The 14,710-nt window shown below is 38.1% G+C and overlaps 1 protein-coding gene across 1 annotated transcript in view; it reads left to right on the forward strand.

Annotated features, from left to right (window-relative positions):
• PIK3C2G (phosphatidylinositol-4-phosphate 3-kinase catalytic subunit type 2 gamma) overlaps positions 1 to 14,710 on the forward strand; it is a 212,386-nt gene that overhangs the window by 72,555 nt on the left and 125,121 nt on the right. The window contains 4 exon segments of the mRNA XM_074825864.1: positions 692 to 806; positions 2,552 to 2,594; positions 2,597 to 2,681; positions 8,470 to 8,658. Of these exon segments, the coding sequence (XP_074681965.1) occupies positions 692 to 806; positions 2,552 to 2,594; positions 2,597 to 2,681; positions 8,470 to 8,658 (432 nt within the window).

A 14,710-nucleotide genomic window follows, 5' to 3' on the forward strand; every position in this document is an offset into this window, starting at 1 on the left:
TGAGGGAGGTCTCCCATGCAATTTCAGGACACAGGCTTGATTTTGTTAAGCTAGGGTAACTTGAGCTGTCCTTAAACAACAGTGTCCTCTTCTGCTGTAATAAGACTGGAAGTTTATTTTAGCTCTGGTAATAAACAAGGTACAGCAAATACAGTACAAACTATCCCACTCAACTCCTTTCAGCTCCTTGGAGACTGATATCATACTCCCTCTTCCCTGCCATCTACACATAAAATCACCAAGGATCCTTCATGGTTACAGTATGGTTGCCATGAGTTTCTTCTTTTTGTGGAATAAATGTATACTCCACCTTATCAAATGTGTTGACACTTACAATCTCTAACATATTTGTCCTTAAAATTAATTCTTGAAATAGAAATATGGTATTATAATTATTTTACACCTAGATTAAATAGCAACCCCTGTCACACCCAGTGGTAAAGTGCAGAGCTGAGCTAGAATGTCTTGGCAGTGTGATTTGTGTCATGATCCCTGCAACTGCACAGATACCACAATAGCAGTCAGGCCATCAGTATGCAACCTCTACTGATCAGACTTGTACTAGCTACATAAAGATAAAATGTTTGTTCTCCTTTTGCTTGTCTTTTCAGCTATCCAGTTCCATGTTCTTTGATGTAATTTCAGTAAACCCTGTTCACCGATGCAGTGTTTCTGTCTATGTGTATTGCAGGCGGCTCATTCACGGAACTGTGCTGCTTAGCATGACGTTGTACAGCACGCTTACAACAGCAATGATTACCCCAGGTGTCTGCAGTACTGATACACCAACCTCAGTAACATTGCAGGTAAGAAAGCGAGAAAGCAAAGGAAAGGGTTTTTTTCTAACAACGCACAAAAAAAAACATTGTTCCCATAGCTCATCAACACCACACAAATTAAAACCCCTGTTTCCATTATAGCCCCTCAAAGGGAACATGTAATCTTAACGGATGGAAGTCTATAATTCTGCACAGTGGCAAATATGTATGATACTTTCCATATCAAACACCACCTCTGAGGACTAGGAAAGGTTTTTGTAGGGTAATTTTTGTTGTTATCATTTTCGTTCCAAAAATACTTTTGACACAAATTAATGACTTGATACCTGACTTACAGCTGCCTTTTCAAATCTGAACTTTTGTTCTGAGTACTATTGAATTGCATGCCATTATAAATGTGACATACAGCTTGCAATTAGACTGAATAGCATAAAGGATTTGTAAAGAAAGTGGCTACAAGCAGTTGTCAATAGACATCAGAATAGCTCTCCCTCGATGACTACATGCTGAGCACCCACTCATTCTGGGCAGAATGGTTCTCCCAGTCTTCAAAATGCGTTAGAGCTGCATGGTAGTTTTGCCACCTTTCCAGGTTAAATTAGCAACTGGATACTTCAAGGGCAAAGCCAATTTTTTGTTTTCTGTATTAAAAAGCTGAATGACTATTAGCAAATGACATGTAAAAGCAGATAATACAGATAAATGAGGCTGGCCTAAAAATAGCCTATTTTTAATAGGGAAGCAAATGGGGATTTTCTAGTCTGAGGAGTTCAAAGATGACACCTTAAAATAGCTTCCCCTATTAATAATAAAGGGAAGTTGAGACAGTAAATGCTATTAATTTATAATACCTCTCTGCTGAAAGAAACAGAACAGGAGGATCTCTCATTCTCCACCACTTGTTTCAGTTATTCCCATGCATGTGACAGTATCATGATTTGTGAACATGCTGGAAATGTCATAAAGATAAGGTTTCTGATGTGACTGACAAGACACATTTTGTAGGGAATAACCTTGTTAACCTTTAGAAGAGTGATGTATATCAAATACATACATTAAAAAAATAGATATAGATAAGAGATTATGGTGTGCATGAATAAACCAAAATGGGATGTGCAAATTGAGCTGAATTTTGAAGAACAACCTGAATTTTCATCTAAATCTGTACTCAGACCTCAAGCTTTGTAATTTTGGTTGAATGTTTTCTTTCTCTATATCTTAAAAACATTATCCTAAATTTCTGACATCCATATGGAAGTGTAAAGAATGAAAAATTGGTAGATGCTGTACAATATATATGAAATTGAACATCCAGATGTGAAATCAGGAATCTGATTTCCATTTCTTACACTGGCAAGCTACACATCAGAATTATCCCTACTTTTTCAGAGGAAAAAAAAAAAAACCTACATGGAACCTTTCTATTTAAGAAACACCTCATTAAAAACCAGGAATGGAGAAAAAAGGGAAGAAATTACTTCAGCTTTGAGTTCATGCAGTTCTAATAATATTGAAATACAGTGGGTGAAATTCTCCCAGGAAAGTCAGTGACAAATCTCCCCCTGATATTTGGGGCTGAGTTTATCATCAACATATCTGAGTAATATATTACGTACAGTGAACATCCTCAAAGAATTATTCCCTCTTCTTTCTCTCATATTTTGTATGCTTCCTGTACAAATCTAAGATAACATTTATTGACAGTTGTATCTGGGAATACATATTGCTAAAAGGACTTCTTTTTTGTTATTTGCGGGTTTTTTTTAATGAAGATTGACTTTCCACAAACTAATCTGGAGTTCATTAAACCTGAACCTGACAAAAGAGAGGTGATCTTGAAGAGCCAAGCAAAGACTGCCTGAAGCATATTGCAAGACTTTCGCAGATACATTCTCTCTTGCTGTAAGTTGTACCCAGCTAGCCCTGCTGATTCTTGGCTTGCTGTACTTATACTATTGATCACAATTAAATGTATCTAATTCTTTAAAACCAAAATTTTCCTCTGAAGGAGCCTAGCTTGATTGATCTGAGAAGTAACACCTCTAAATGAGAGAACAGATCACAGCAAAGCCTAAATGAGCCCCTGGAGATGGCAGTGTATTTTGCCAGTTTAGAAAAGGATTGTTTTTCTATTACTGTATCTTTTCATGTCTTTGAAGTGAGAAACTAATTTTTGATTCAAAACATAAGATTTTGAGGTGATGCACAAAGTCCATATCAGTATTAGCAAGAAAACCTTTGGGTTCTATGAAAATTAGCCTCCTCAGATATAGTAGTTAAATGTCATATGATCCTTAAAACACAATATGTCAAGTTATAAACAAGGAAAGAAGTATGCAAAGTTTAGCTTTCACAGAAAGTGGATGAAGACAAAGTGAAACAAAACACACTGTATATACTGAAGCAGGTTAGTATGCTCAGCTATATGTTATGCTATCAGTTAGGATTATGTACTGTATAAAATACTTTTGTATATTATCAGAGCGGAATTGGGAACACAGGTGCTCACAGAGAGCTATTATACTAATCACAGTTAATTGTGTGAATTAATCCTCCATCAAAGGCCGAAAGGTGCATTAGTTGTGCAATAACTAAATAACTTAAAGCCATTTCAGCCCTCTCAGTGGGTTATGATGTATCTGTTAAGAAGACTTTTCTGGCTGATTTCTATGTTGTTTGGGGTTTTTTAAATTAATTTCTTAAAAGAAATATGAGACAAACTTGCTGATGTATTTGATGTTTGCCTCAACTTTTAAAAGTACAGGATAAAATGTAAAATTATTTTTATTAACCATGGGATCTGTGATTTGGTTCTTTTTAAATTTCTTTTTAAATATGAATGGGAGGTCAGTATTTTATTGCAAATAGTCACTGTGTCAGGGCACCAGCAAGGTGCCAGCAAAATTTCCACCTTCAAAATATGCTCCAAAAGTGATTTGGGGAACTATAAGCCAATGCATCTGATCTCTATTCATGGTAAAATGGTGCGTTCTATAAGAAGAATAAGATCATTAAGCATTTAGCTAAGTACGGAGTAATTTGTCAGAAAAGAGCCATTGGGGCTTCTGTGAATAGAAACCCTGTCTCACCAACCTCTTTCTGTCCTAGAAGGTTGTCAGTGGGTGCATGGATATCAGGGATTTGGTGGACATAAGACATCCGGATGCTCAAAACACTTTGCTGAGATTCCACATCATATTGTTAAAGAAATGAAGTTGCCATGGGTTTAGAGGCAAAGATTGGATGTTTAATGGTGGCTATTCAGAATGGAAGAATCAACATTAAGATCTTTCAGTGCTCAAGGTTGGACCAGTTTTATTCAGTATCTTCATCAATAGCATGAAGAAGGAAGTGAGTGGGGAAATTTCCAGGTTTGCAGATTGTACTGAGCTCTGCCAGATTTTCAAACGCTGGACTACCAAGTGAATCGTCAGGGTGAAGGAAAGCATATTTGGGGTTTGAATAAAGGAATTCCATTTTTAAGTACTTTCTGACCAGGAGGAGTCTGTCAGCCTCTAATTTTTGTTGTATCTGTATCAGAGGAATTCTTTTTACCTCCTCAGCCATGATAGATTTTCATTAAAAAAATTTGTAACAACATACTGGTATCCCAGCACATTATTACCATGATACCTGAAGATCTCTTCCTTCCTTTTTATTTTTGGTATGTCAAGAAAAAGAGAGGAATTTAGGTAGCTTTAGTGGCAATATATCTGTATCATGATGCCTCAGGCTTACAGGCCTTAAATTCAATTTTTAAATAAATGGGTGTCTGGTTAGAAAACTAAGAAACCATTCTCAGGCTGTCAGGATCCTTCTGTTCCCTCTACTGAAGGCAGAGGGAACATGTGAATGGACAGCAAATGTTCTTAACCCTATGGTAAAAAAAAGAAGAAACAATGGTTAAAACCAGACAGCTGCATGGTTGTTCTTGTTATAGGCTGTTGAATCCAGTAGTGTTACGAATGCAAGGCTGCTGTGGCTCCTTGTTCAGCCATTGTGGCTCCAGGTTCAGCCATTAGTAAGCTGGACTGTGTATTCCTGATAGGTATATCAACACAGGAGGAAAGCAGTACCTCACCAGCATGCACACAAATGTGCAACACTGCCACAAAACAGATAACACAGCTTGATTCTGTTCCTCCTCTCTGCCTGATCAAGATCAGTCTCCTGGTGGAATATATACACATGCATACACATACATATTTTTATATATAGTATCAAAATATTGATTGCTTCAGTAGTTGTGCTCAGACAGTCTATCCAGTAGCTGGCCCCAGATCTTCCTGCTGTCTCCGGCTGCTGACACCCAGACATATGAGCCCCCAAGGTTCACAGCCACACTCCAATTTGGTTGCTGGTGCTTGGGCCTCTTCCTGTTACACAGGCATGGATTTCCTCAGTAGCTGCTCCAGACATATGGTCTTCCCAGTAGCTGACTCTCGCACCCCTGGCTCTCTAGTAGCTGGCTCAGATCACTGGTCCCAATGGCCAACATCTCTTGGATGTTTATTAGTGAAGGGATCAGCGGGACTGAAGGAAATGAACTTCACCATATGGCTCTCGTGGTCCTCACAGCCCTACACTGCTGCTGTGTGATCTTTGGTGTCATCACCAAACCAGCTAAGAGAGGAGGGACCAAGAGAATTCATTAATTACTGCCAGCTACTTTGGCTGACTTCTGAAAACATTTCAAATGTGAGCCTTTGATTCCTTTTAGGATTACTGTGTTTGAAATACAAACCCCAGGAAAGTAGCCATCTGAGATAATGGGTGCTCTTCGAACTTGATGCAGCCTGCTTGTGTGCAGTGGCTCCCAGTGTAAGGATCAGAGACTGGTTTGAAGCCAGGAAGATGACAGTCTTGTTTCTGCCATCTTTCTTTCCTTCATTCATCGTTTTCCTTCTACCTTAATTTTTCCTCTCTTTCAGCTTCCCTTTTTCTTTTCCTTTTTACCACTTTCCTGGTAAGAATCTAGCTTGACTACCAGTCATCACAGGAGTGAATTGTGATTAGAAAGACTACTTCCAGTTGGGTGAATAGTGGAACAGGTCTGAAGAAGTGCAGTGATGCTGCACACTTTGCTAGTCTGTCCACAGGAGTTCTCATTTGTGTTCTTGTTCTCACTTGTGCAAGTTATCATCAGTGCTGGGGGACAGAAATTTGCATTTGCAAGCTTTGCTGCTCTTTCCTCTTTTTGCGTTTTGTCTTGTTCTGCTGTAGTACTGAACATGAACAACAAAACCAGCTCAGAAGCATTTAAACTCATTTTTGCCATTTCCCCCACAAAAAAGTGATAATTAAGACTAGCTAATAAAGCTTGCACAGAAGCCTTTTTCTTTATTTAGCTAAGGGGATTAATGAAAATGTTTAATCTGAAAACTACTGAACTATTTAAGTTTTAAGATTTTTTTTTTTATTTGTGTTGAGAAGGTTATTGATTTTAATATAGCTGTTATATGGAGGGAAATTTAGATACAACTCTACCCAAAAAAACATAAACTGTATTTTTATCAATAATGAGGATTTATTAGCATCTTATCCCTATTGAGCCAAAGAAATGTCCTTATTAGTATAACAATCTTCAGATGCTATATGTATGCAAAACACTTTTACCTTAAATGTCCTATTACATGTGTATGTAAACTTTTGTTATAGCTAAAAAACTTAAAACCAAAATCTAAAAAAACCCCACCCCACTCAACCTTTAATTTCATCTCTGATCTTTAAAACATGTAAAGAGAAAATGGCATTGCCTCTGGAGTAAAGTCAGAGGGAAAAATCTGTTATTTAGAAAACCTGATACAAGGATTGATTTCTTATCTCCCTTTGCAAGCTCAGTGGCGGCTTTAGCAGCTTTAATCTGAACAACAGATTGTCTAGTTTGGAGGATGCTGTTTGAAAGCTTAAATCTCTGTTTAAAGTCAACATATAGAAGGGGTCCTTTAGATGAGCTGTCCTGCAGAATACCATCCGAACGCATAAGATTACCAGACAGGCAATAAGGTCTTAGGCCTACTTTTATCTCTTTTTCTGTGTTTCTTCATGCAAACACAAAGACAGCTATCAATTGTTACAATAGACATGCTGTGAATTCTGAAGCTGTTTCTTGAAATGGTTACCAAAATGATACTTTTCTTGAAATGATTACTCAAAGTCATGACAGAATTTGTATCACAGTTAGGTTCATCTTCTGCATACATTTACAAGCTTATTCTTCTAAAGGAAAGAAGTAAACATTCACTCTTGTAACAGTAAAAAAACATGCCCATTTTTGTACCGCTGCTCTCTGTTCCTAAATGCTTGGCAATTCAAAATTGCAAAGAAAAGTTCTCTAGTGCATACAGAGCCAAAGGAACTCATTGCTATGAGTTGTGAAAGCCACAATCTTGGCAGTTAGGGCAGGGCTAAGATAGTTTTTTTGGCTAAGAACGTCCACAAACATTGAAATAGAAGGAAGAAGACCTTAGAAAGAATGTAAACACTTGGATTTTGAGCCCTGCTTACACATCTGGGTAATGAAACGCTTGACTGGAAATGAGCTATTTACTTATTGCCTTCTACAAGGTTTCTCACACCTTGCTCTGAAATACCTAATATGGAAAGTCACAGTTACATTATGTTGTGAAGTAGATAGATCAGCAATCTGGTCAAGTATGACCAAGAAAACGATGTTCCTCTTGGTTTTAGTAATGATTTGTGTGAACTGGAGATCAGTTTGCATTCTCAAAGCTTGCTTTTGAAGGCTCTGATATCATACTAAGGAGATTGAGCTTTTCTTTCACAGGGAATTTATTTTTACGTTTTCTGATGGTATCAAAACCTAGGACTTAATATGCGTAAGGCAACGGCATTTGAACTGTTGACAAATCAGAGGATTTATAGCAAAAATTATTCTGTGGCATTTCTCACTGTAGTGAAATATGGTGTGAGGACTGACCATTTTATCAATATGTCATTTAGGTATCTAATACCTCTATGAGGAATTCGGTATTGCATCCTTTTTTGGAAGTGAATACAGTGAAGTACAACATGCTAGACCTTGTGAACAGACATAGAAGTTGCTGGGAGCTTTCCTTCCCTTTTCCAAACTCATACCAGTGCTAGGGATAATCACACTCTGTGTGTGTGTGCATGCACACATGCTCATTCTTGTGTATGTGCATGGATGTGTCTAAACCCTATTTTAAATGCAAATACCTTAAAAGTAGACACACCTGCATTAAACAGTCAAAGCAAGGGCAGGATTAAAAGCTATGGCTAGCAGTGTTGTGTGTCTAGTTGTTACAGTAGTTAGAGACAATGTGTAGCAGATAGATGTAACAACAGTTTATCCGGTGATAACTGCATCTTCTTTGTCTCTGTCAGAAAACCCCAGTACAAACAAACAAACCAACAACAGGGACAGTGGAGAAGAAAAATGAGAGTGCTGGGGAAGTGAAATAACCATATATGTGTGTCTTTTGACACTTCATTTTTATATGACCCAAGGCTGACAGATCCAGATTATAAGTATCACTTTTCTTATAAAAGCTGGTCTGCACAAAAATGATATCCTACCCAGAGGAAAACACGTACTTAGTGCAAAATCAGTGTACTGTATGGCTTGGCCCCTCTGTACAATAAAGTTTGCTGCTACACAAAGCTTCAGGTGGTTTTAATTTCAGACTGAAATTCTGATCTCTTCCAGACTCTCTGAGCAACAGAGAAGAACCTTGTGGTTTTATCTTTACTACTGCAATAATCAAAATTGTTCCCTTCCTCTGATACTGGGCAGTGCACCCAGTTGGGATCGAATGACCGTATCAGAAATGTATGCTGTGTTGAGGAGATGGAGATTTTCTAACCCTCTGGAGGTACTTGGGCTTCTGACTTCCAGGTAAGGGAAAATTAACCAAGTAGGAAAATTTAACAATAAACAGAATGATCATATGCCGATTAATGCAGCACTTAAGTTTGCTCAGGACAGTATCGTTCTTTGGTTCACTGACTGTGCTTTTGGTTCTGTTCCTGTGTCAAAGTGAAGATATAGTTGCAACTCTTGTGATGACCTTGAGCTGAATGTGCCAGCCCCGCCTTCTTGGCTGAGGTTTTCTATTTCTCAGGACAAAGAAAAGAATATTTCATTCTCTGTAGCAGATTCAGTCAGTTTCTGGTAACCGCTGATCAGTCAAATACTTAACACTTACATAGCACTCCATATCTTCAAACTACTGTACAGATATAAAGTGACTAATGGGAGATAAACTGGACTGAAATATGCTTCTAGATTATGATACCATGTAAATATGTGCAGTCCCACCTGTTACCTATCTTTTTGAAGTAGATAGGATGAAACTTTGAAGTCAGTGCACCACACTTTGAATAAATTCTGTTGTGAAGTTCCACCACCACTTCTTACGCTGGGAGCTGATTGTTTGTTGGAAGGCTTTCCTGATGCTGGAGGTAGTCTTTCCTATGATGTAACAGCAGATGTCAGGGGACAGAATCTGTGTCAGCAGTTGCATTTACTCCAAAACCTTGGGAGGTATTTTGTGTTAAGTGACCTACCTGTGAAAATATTAAATGTGTGGATGAAATGGTTGAGCAAATTTGGTTTAACAAGCCCTTGCTCATCTGGGTAAGCACAAGCTGCACCAGCTTTGCAATCTCAGTTCCATGTTGTACCTTTAGAAAAAAATACCTCATCAAAAGCTTTACTTGAGGAAAAGCTGTATACACTCACCTCCACCTTATTAAAAAAAAATGATTTAATAATATAAAACTGACTATCGACTGTTATTTCCCTCTGGATGCAATTTCCTAAGAATACTTGTGTCTCAGGTTTCTATGTGAACTATTAGCAGTTTGACATGTTTGCATACATGTCTTTTTTATGTTTAGTGGGAATGATGGAAACGAAGATTCTGAAAGATCAGATTCTGAAGCATGTTATCTTATTTACCATTATTAAATTACTAGAATCCATTTCAAATTTATAAAAGAACCATGAGAAAAAAGTATATGGGCAGTGTGTTGTCTTCCACACCCCAAAGCAGCAAGAGATTTTGGAATGCTTTGTCAGAGCATGCCAGGCTTTCAGATCAGACGTTTGTCAAATCTTGTTTCTGTGTATGGGTGGCATTTCTGCAAATGAAGAGCTTGATTGTTCTTTGAAGATGTGACTCTGCATCAGGGTGTGGTGCAGAATATCACTCCTGCCAGGTGCTTCACAGGATATTTAGTATGACTCAGCCTGTCACAGAGCTTCTCAGTAGGTAGTGGATGCAGTGTACACACTGTTCCTTCTGACTATCATAAAGATTGCTGGCATGAAAAGATGGAAGATGTCATCACTTTGCCTCTTCTGGTGACACCGTTGGGAGTGGCTGGCACCTGCAGTCTTGCCAAAGAACAAGTACTTCTGATCAGGCTCTTAGCTGGTTTGTCCCTTTAGTTTGTTTTTCACAAAAGATAATTTCAGTCAGGTTTGGGTGGGGTTTTTTTTTGCTTCATGCTAACACTACAGAAAGAAGTTCTGGATCACAGTACAAATCGTCTTTTAAAAAAAATTTCTCTCCTTCACATATCCACAATATTTTGTAGGTGCATGAACAACTGGGAAGCTAACCTTGAGAAACAGAGGGATTACATTTCCTTAGAGATGTCTAGGTCACGTGATTTAACTGCTGAGAGACATGTATATGCAAATTGAGAGAGTGGGTTGAAGGAGATGAGTATCTTCCATATAAATGGATTTCTGAGGTTTCTTCTCTTGGTTCTCTTTTTCTTAGATTTCAATCTTTTGAAATGTAAAGTAAAACTGGATAGAGTCCAAATTTCCTTCACCATTACCTTCATTGACTTTGGATTGTAGGCTCCATAACTGAACTGGTTTTGAAGGTTCATTCAACTCTATCCTGTATTATGTTTGGCACTGACAATTCATCAACTCAGTTCCTCACTTCCATCATCCACAGAACAGCTCTCTGGTTTCTTGTGATTACTGAGACATATGAACTTGGATCTTTCAGCTATAACACATGAGCAGAATATAAATGTTCTTTATATATTCATGTCTATTTTAAGGACTTATATTACCATCACTATCAAATCATAGGTAAGTAAAATAAATTAGAGCTGATCTTTGTCTACATGTATTGTTAACATAATGAAAGAATGCAGCTGCAGTAAATCAGCCCAAAAGTCAGTCTAGGTATCCTGTCTCCAATGGTGACCAAAGACAGATACTTAAGGCAGACAGTGTGAATGGGCCAAACATAATGACACTGCACTACTCTCTCCACTCTCTGACTCTCTCTAGTCATCTGCAGCTCAGAGACTTCCTGAGACAAAATTTTTTAGTTTAAGGGCCCTCTTGCACTTTTTTCCTACTATTTTTTTTCCAAATAAATGTTTCCACATAAACATTTGGCTTTCAGAATGTCCTGTAGCAAGGACCTCCACAGCTCAGCTCTATCTTGTATCATTTCTATGTACCACGATTTACCACATTGTTAGTAATACCGTAAAAGAGACCAAGAGTTTCCAATTACTCTGAATTTTGGATGCTTCCTTTGCTGGAAGCTTGCAGTGTCTTGAAGAGAACCTGAATTTCTCCTGCAGGTATGTGCTTACTCTTTATTCAGTTTAGAGAGGATATTCAAAATCACTAGTCACTTTTGCAAGCCTTTGGCTGGGGACTTGAAATTATCCTCCTTCTCAGAGCAAAAAAAGCAGCATCTGTCTTGATGATAAAACACAAGCTCACATTTGCAAGGATAAAGAAATGAAGATCATTGGAGGCACTTCCTCACTGCCTGTGTTAGAAGACAGCATCACAGAGCTTAAGGAGAGGTATCATGCCCATTAGATCAAGCCTTGTTACCAGCATCTGAGTTAGAATGCTCTTTGCAGCTTTTTGAAACTTCTAAATTGTTTTATTCACTGCACAGTTAAATGACCAGTTTAATAAAGTTTTTTGTTCTTTGAGCATGTCTCTCTTGCTTATGCTCTTCCACTTTGCAGGCACATCTCAAGGCAGCCAAATGATATCATACTCATTTATGCAGTGGAAAGGAAAAACTTTCATAAAATGGAAACACAATCATGGTACATTCACAGATAAATTTAGTAGCAACCTTGCATCCAGTACTTGCAGGGAGTGGACTGATTCTTAAAGCCCCAGAAGCCAATGCTTAAAAAAAAATTTTAAAAACCAGTGAATGTTTCTTTAATCAATAAATACGGGATGGAGGGGATGGCAGGGGGAAGTGTAGAATAAGATTTTACACTCTTAGTTTTACCTCTAATTTCAGGGAAGGATGATTATAAGACATTGCCTGAAAAATAAAATTTTCCCTAAGGCAGGAGGTATAGAGCTGGTCCCTCCTACTCAGTACTGCTTATTAGTGCCCTGTGCATTTTACCATTGACTTTACTTATTGAGTTTGGTAAAAAGCCAAGCTCTAGTGGAGTTAGAGCTTTCTATAACTGTATGTACACTGCATGGCACACTAGCCAGGGAAATGACACCAGTACAGTTGTTTATTCAGAGAATTTTCTTGATGACAGAAAGAAACCAAAGGCAATGTTAGAAATGCCATCACTTATGATGCGTTGCTAACATGCTATAGTTTTGTATATGTAGAGAACATCTGTACTTAAAATTTTTTGTCGCATTATTTTGCTATTCAAATTATCAAAAAATAAAGCCCAAATATATTCATTAACCCAAATAGCAGGATGTTTTTTCTGGCACGTCTAGGGTACACTTGCAGCCCTGTGAGATATCATGGCTAGGAATCAGGAAATCGAGCTAGAATCAAGAAACAGCCACCAAAGAAGGAGGTATGTCATTTTCCAGCATTGCACATGGCTGCAACCATTCTGAAGAGACAACTTTTTGATGTAGACAGTGGAGGTGAAGACACAACCTCCCTGGTAGGCTTAATTTTTCCTAGAAACTTCCTGCTAAATTCTGACTGTCAGGGAAGTGCACAGAAAAGGACATTCCTTTAAAACCATGTGCCAAATCAGATGATTTTGAGATTAGACATTAAGGTGTCAGAGGGGATTTGTACTACCTTACTTAATCCCCTGTATGGACTAGGCAGAGTAGATATGACTCCTCCCACCTCTCCTTCACCAGAGAAGATGCCCTTTCAGTTATAGCATCCCTCAGCCTTTGACTCTCACAGTATTATCATTGATTTTCATGTTACATAGCAGGGTAGCTATAGAGTTTCAGAGGTTAGGATGTATACCAATATATGTGAAGCTCACTTTCTAACCAATAATTATAATAAAATGTGATCGATTAAAGCCAGACTTTGTTCATAATTACACCTTTGAAAGCCAAATTGATTTAGAATTGTTGAATTGGATTGTAATTGTTTAATAAAAGCAGAATTTAAGCTGTTCCCTGAGAGTCTACAACAGAATGCTGTAAGCAACTGAAGAAAGAAATGCCTCAAACATTCATTAACACAGAAAACCTCAAGGACAAGTTGTGGCCTTTGGATTAGTCTGAGGAATGTCACCCAAGGAAGTGGGAGTGTATTGAAGGATGCACCCCCCACTCCCTTGCAGTTGCATTGTCAAACTCCTTAGATAAGCCTCAGAAGGGGAGGCATGGACTGAGCGGAAAACAGGTTGTTTTCCCTCAAGTACAAGTATGCTAAGCCCAATACTTTGTGGCTCTATTGTGCAAGCCAGACACCATGCTTGCCTTGCTAATGACTAATAGTCCTTCACAACTGAAGTGGTAACAAGAACTGATAAGAGCTGATCATTTCTGGGGTGACTGATAAGATCTCTGGGAACAGAGGAAAAACCAAAGCTGGGCAACAACCACCGACTCAACTGGAACCCATGTTCCACCTTTTTCCTTGTCTCTTGTGGAAATGAATTTGTGGAATACCTGCCCCTCCTCATCTAGTATGCTAATCAGTTAATAAGATGAACTTAAAAAGGCAACAGAAACTTTGCTGTGTGTGCAGCCACCACCCAGGATTACCGGACCTGAGAAAACGCTGGATCCAGGGGTGGTGATCCAGATTCCATTCCATTCCATTCCATTCCATTCCATTCCATTCCATTCCATTCCATTCCATTCCTTCTTATAGATTTATAAGAGATCACATTGCTTATTATCCTTTTCCAAGTTTAAATTGTTCTCTACCCAAGTAAAACATTTTAATGGGTCGTTTGGTGTCGTTTCACCTTAATTTAACCCAAGGGGTTCACAGAACCATTGCGATTCTCTGGGCTTCCAGTCTGGGTCGTGACAAATGCCCAACAGAATATTTATCAGATACAGCTAGAGCATATCTTGCCCTTTTGCATCTTGGTTTAAAAGGCTGTAGTTGTATATAAATGTGGAGAGCAAACATGGGCTTATGCAAAGAAATAAGATAAGAACAAAACAAGAGTCTACAATTAATTTGATACTTTCTACAGAACGCACTACTGATAAAACTTCAAAACTGCATTGTACATGAAATTTAGTGATGACTTATGTGGGGATGTATGCACTGTTAGGAATAGACAACTCTTCATTTTAAGCATCGAATGTGATTACTTTTTTTTACTGCCTGTAATAATTTTTAGCTTTCTTGACACTGTAGAACAACTAACAATGGACAACTATGTAGGATATGGTATGCTTTCCATACATAAAAGTGCAATCTGATCAGCAGGCTAAATCTGTAAATAATCAAACTTTTCATGTTTTATTCTTTTTTGTTTTAATGTAACAGAGAACAAAGTTTGTCTCTGGGGTGGGAAGAACCTTCTACATCATACAGGTTTCAAATGGAAAACTGCTTTTTGTTAATTTCTTCCTACTCTTTTTCTTTCCTAGGACATGGTTCACCATATGGTCTCCATGAGATCTTAAACTTATTACTAGTTGTTTTAGTCAGAATTTCTTGTATAAAATCTATGTAAGC

This window comes from Strix aluco, chromosome 5 (assembly GCF_031877795.1).
Source record: "Strix aluco isolate bStrAlu1 chromosome 5, bStrAlu1.hap1, whole genome shotgun sequence".
NCBI classification, from domain to species: domain Eukaryota; kingdom Metazoa; phylum Chordata; class Aves; order Strigiformes; family Strigidae; genus Strix; species Strix aluco.